Source organism: Bison bison, unplaced genomic scaffold, assembly GCF_000754665.1.
Source record: "Bison bison bison isolate TAMUID 2011002044 unplaced genomic scaffold, Bison_UMD1.0 scf7180017864249, whole genome shotgun sequence".
Classification (NCBI taxonomy): Eukaryota; Metazoa; Chordata; class Mammalia; order Artiodactyla; family Bovidae; genus Bison; species Bison bison.
The window spans coordinates 552,710-556,451 of NW_011494821.1; the positions used below are offsets into that span (position 1 = coordinate 552,710).

Genomic DNA, 3,742 nt, shown 5'->3' on the forward strand with positions numbered 1-3,742 from the left:
CACCGGTGCTAAGGGTCGGGTGGCTCTGCTTCCAAACTTCTGCTTTCCCCCGGGTTGCTAGGAGCAACAGCTTCATTTTGGGGGAGCAAAGAGTGCTTGGCGACCCTCCCCAATTCTGGGCCTTATCCCTCTTCCCGTGAGTGAGGGGAGGCTGTATCTGCCCAGGGCACGCCATCCACTCCCCGGATGTTTTCTGTGCAATCGAGGCTCCTTCCTTCCACTGACACCCCGAGTTCTCTTTTTTGGTCTCTAGCAAAATCCACTTCCTGTTGTGACCCAACACCTCCGGGGGTGAATGCCTGAGTCTCTGGGGAGCAGGAGCAAAAGAGGAAAAAGATTGGGGCTATTTGCTTCTCTCCAGAGAGGATCAGAAAGGGGGGCCTGGTTCTGAGCTGTCACTTGTTCTGCAAAACATTTTACCAGCCCCACAGCTCCCCAACCATAGAGTAGGAAATCACAGGTTCCCGAGCACCCAGTCGACTGATACTGGCGAAGTGATCAGAGGGAGCACTGGTGTCCTGGATTAGGGGTTAAACACAGCAAAAGGGGAAGTCGCTGACTTGAGGGAGGCCCCAGATTTCCGTTATGTGGTTCAGGGAGGGGGACAGATGGACCACACGGGGACTGCTGACTTGGCACAATTCCTCCTACCTCCATCAAATTCTGGGCCACAGGAAATGGAGAGAATAGCAGGAAGTGTGATGGGGCATCTGCTTCTGCTGCACCCCCCTGCCCCCGACCCACTGGGCACCTCTCAGGTCACCCCGACACTCCGCCTTCTTGGCCAGCCTCAGTGTACACATGCTTACTCCTCCCTAGCCGGCAGGAGGTTGGCTGGGTTAGGATCCAAAGGGCAGGTGCCCTGCAGCTGCTTCAGGGCAATTATTCCAGAACCACACTCCAGTTGTCCAACGGACTGTGGCTGTCCCAACCCTCTGCCAAGGACTCCTAATAGGAAGAAACACTGGGACAGAGAGGAAAACCAGAAGCAAAGGGGAGGGAGAGCTGAAGGCTGCCACAGCAGTCAGCCCCTAGGTGGGGACAAGAGATAGGGTGCTTATCCTAGTTCCCACCATACCAGTGTCTACCCTCCTTTCCTGGATGGGGGTACCTGGGGGCCTCTGTACCCTATGCCTTATGGTCTTTGGATAGCTTGGCCTTCTGGGAAGAAGGGGCATGTGACGTTACAGTGGATGGGCCAGGTGGCAGGATTTTAGTTTCTACTACCTGGGGACCCTTCCCAGGTGTCACTGCTGAGGCAGACTGGATTGGTAGGAGTAAGGTGGGGCAGCAAAGAACAGGCCCACAAGTGGCCAGGGCACAGGGGTTGCCAGACATCTCCCTATCCTCCCAGCAGTGGGTGGAGTCCAGGCTTAGACCTTTTCAGCAACCAGAAAGCGAAATCTCCTTCACTCCAACAAACATAATGCCAAGAACAGAGGCAGGATAGTACAATCATTTAGTGATGAAGAGCCAGAGTACCTCTGTCTGTACCCGAATTCCACCATTTACACTCTCCGTGACCTCAGGCAAAATACTTGACCTCTCCTGGGCTTCAGTTTCCTCACCTGTAAAATAGGAATATTAGGACCTCCATCACTGGGTTGCTAAGAGTATTAAATGCGATAACACATCCGAAACACTTGCAACGCTACAGGGCATGAACCATTCACCCAATAAATGTTAGGAAGCATCATGGTGTCTGGCTTATGGCTGGAACTATGCTGGGGATGCCTAAATCGGTAAGGCCTCTGCTGCTCACAGTCTCGTGAAACAGATACACAGCTAACTGCATGTTATCACACTACATGTGTGCTAAGTCACTCAGTCGTGTCCAGTTCTTTGTGACCCCACGGCCTGCAGCCCACCTGGCTCCTCTGTCCATGGGATTCTCCAGGCAAGAATACTGGAGTGGGTTGCCATGCCCTCCTCCAGGGGATCTTCCTGACCCAGGGATCGAACCCTTGTCTCTTACCTCTCCTGCATTGGCAGGCAGGTTCTTGACCACTAGCACCACCTGGGAAGCCCTATCACACTACAGGTGAAGCATAAACAAGGTGTGACAGAAACCCCAAAAAAGGGAGTGACTAGAGTGGGGCTGGATCTACTTTCTAAAGGAGGTGACATCTGAGCTGGGCCTTGAAAGACAAATAACCTTTTAAGCTGCTGAGATCAGAGACAGGGATAGTTGGAGGTTAATGGAGAGTAGGGTCACACTTAGGAACTGCCCATAATAGAAATCAATTTAGAGCCATTGCTCTTTCCAGTACTCCAGCTCTTGTGGGAGGTGGAGACCAGAGATGGAAAGAGGGAGAGGTCTTATACAACCTGCAACCTGCCCATTCAGGTCCCCCTGGAGGAGATCCTCTGGGAAGAGCCTGAGCAGTTCCTCTGGCAACCGGAGGCCATTGCCAGGGGAGGAGGGGAACTAGTGAGGGTGGAGCAAGGGTGTTGCCATGGCAACCAGCTTGGAGGGGCTGCCATGCTGGGAATATTAAGGACTTGTGGTTACCTGTCCTTCTGGGGAGAAGTGGGACGGGGTAGGGCTGGGTAAAGCCCCAAAGCCGCCAGGGAATCTCGGGTGAGCTCTGCCTTCTCAGGCCAGGGAGGGACAAGGTCCTGGCACTGGGGTCCCTGCTGAGTCTGAGGCAGGCAGTGGGTTTCCCTTTCTGTTTTGTTAGGGTCTTCAAGAAATCGAGTCCTAACTGCAAGGTGAGTCTCCCACAGCGCTTCTCCTCCCAACCCTCCCTGGGCCCTCACAAGGCCTGGCCTGCCCCTAGACGATCCCCAACCCCAAGCTCCCCACTTCCTGTGACAGCTAAGAGCCGACTTCCTTCCCTCCTGAAGCCCCTGGCCGCAAAGGCCTAAGCCAGCCACAGGGCTGGGTGGGGACAGGCTGGGGTCCTAAGTGAGACTCAGGGGGAGGGGCCAGAAGCCCAGGCCTGGAGCCCTCACAGGGGCCAAGCCAGGAGGCCTCCCCCAGGCTATGGCCTGTTTATCCGAGGTCCTTGAGGGTATCTGGTGAGGCTCTCTAACCACCTGCCTAGGGCCAGGTTCTCCTGGACACACAGACACACCCAACCCACCTGGAACCGGTATTAGGGAGCAGTTAAAAAGCCTCAAGTTCAGCTAGTTGGGGGAAAGCCCACCACTCTCCTCTTGCAACCCTACAAAAACCCAGAGAAACTCTTTCAGAGACCCCCAGCCTGGGAGGCCCAGGGGCAGGGCAGCCACTTTTGAGGGCTCTGAAGCCCTGCCAGCCCCCTACCCAGTTTTCCTGTGACCCTTCTGCGTCCTCAGCTCACCGTGTACCTGGGCAAGCGGGACTTTGTGGACCACCTGGACAAAGTGGATCCTGTAGGTAAGTAAGAGTGCCCAGACGGGAGCATCATGTCCCCTAAGACAGGAAGCAGTTCTTGGGCCCAGGAATGGAGAGGCCCTGACAGGAACTGCACTCCTGTGTCCCCTTCCCCAGATGGTGTGGTGCTAGTGGACCCGGACTACTTGAAGGACCGCAAAGGTACCGGCCCCGAGGCCAGGGGCTTGAGGGAAGGGAGTCAGGAAGGTGGGGCTGGCGCTGAGACGGGCCCCAAGGAGACAGCTGGGGAGCCGAGTCGAAAGCCAGGAGCGGGGTGAGATTCAGGCTGGTGCTATGCTGCCGAGGAAGGAGCAGCTGCTGCTACGAACTGGGGGGACTTTAGGAGGGGGGCTCCTGACCACCCCGCCTTGCCCTCCCTTGCTA

The 3,742-nt window shown here is 55.9% G+C and overlaps 1 protein-coding gene across 7 annotated transcripts in view; it reads right to left on the minus strand.

The window, feature by feature from the left end:
* PELP1 (proline, glutamate and leucine rich protein 1) overlaps positions 1–3,742 on the minus strand; it is a 51,181-nt gene that overhangs the window by 29,340 nt on the left and 18,099 nt on the right. Inside the window, exon 2 of one of the 7 annotated variants that reach the window (XM_010847377.1) lies at positions 1,483–1,568. The exons of the other annotated variants lie outside the window; for them this stretch is intronic. Within the exon in view, the coding sequence (XP_010845679.1) occupies positions 1,483–1,568 (86 nt within the window). The remainder of the gene's footprint in view (positions 1–1,482; positions 1,569–3,742) is intronic. 7 annotated transcript variants of the gene reach the window in all.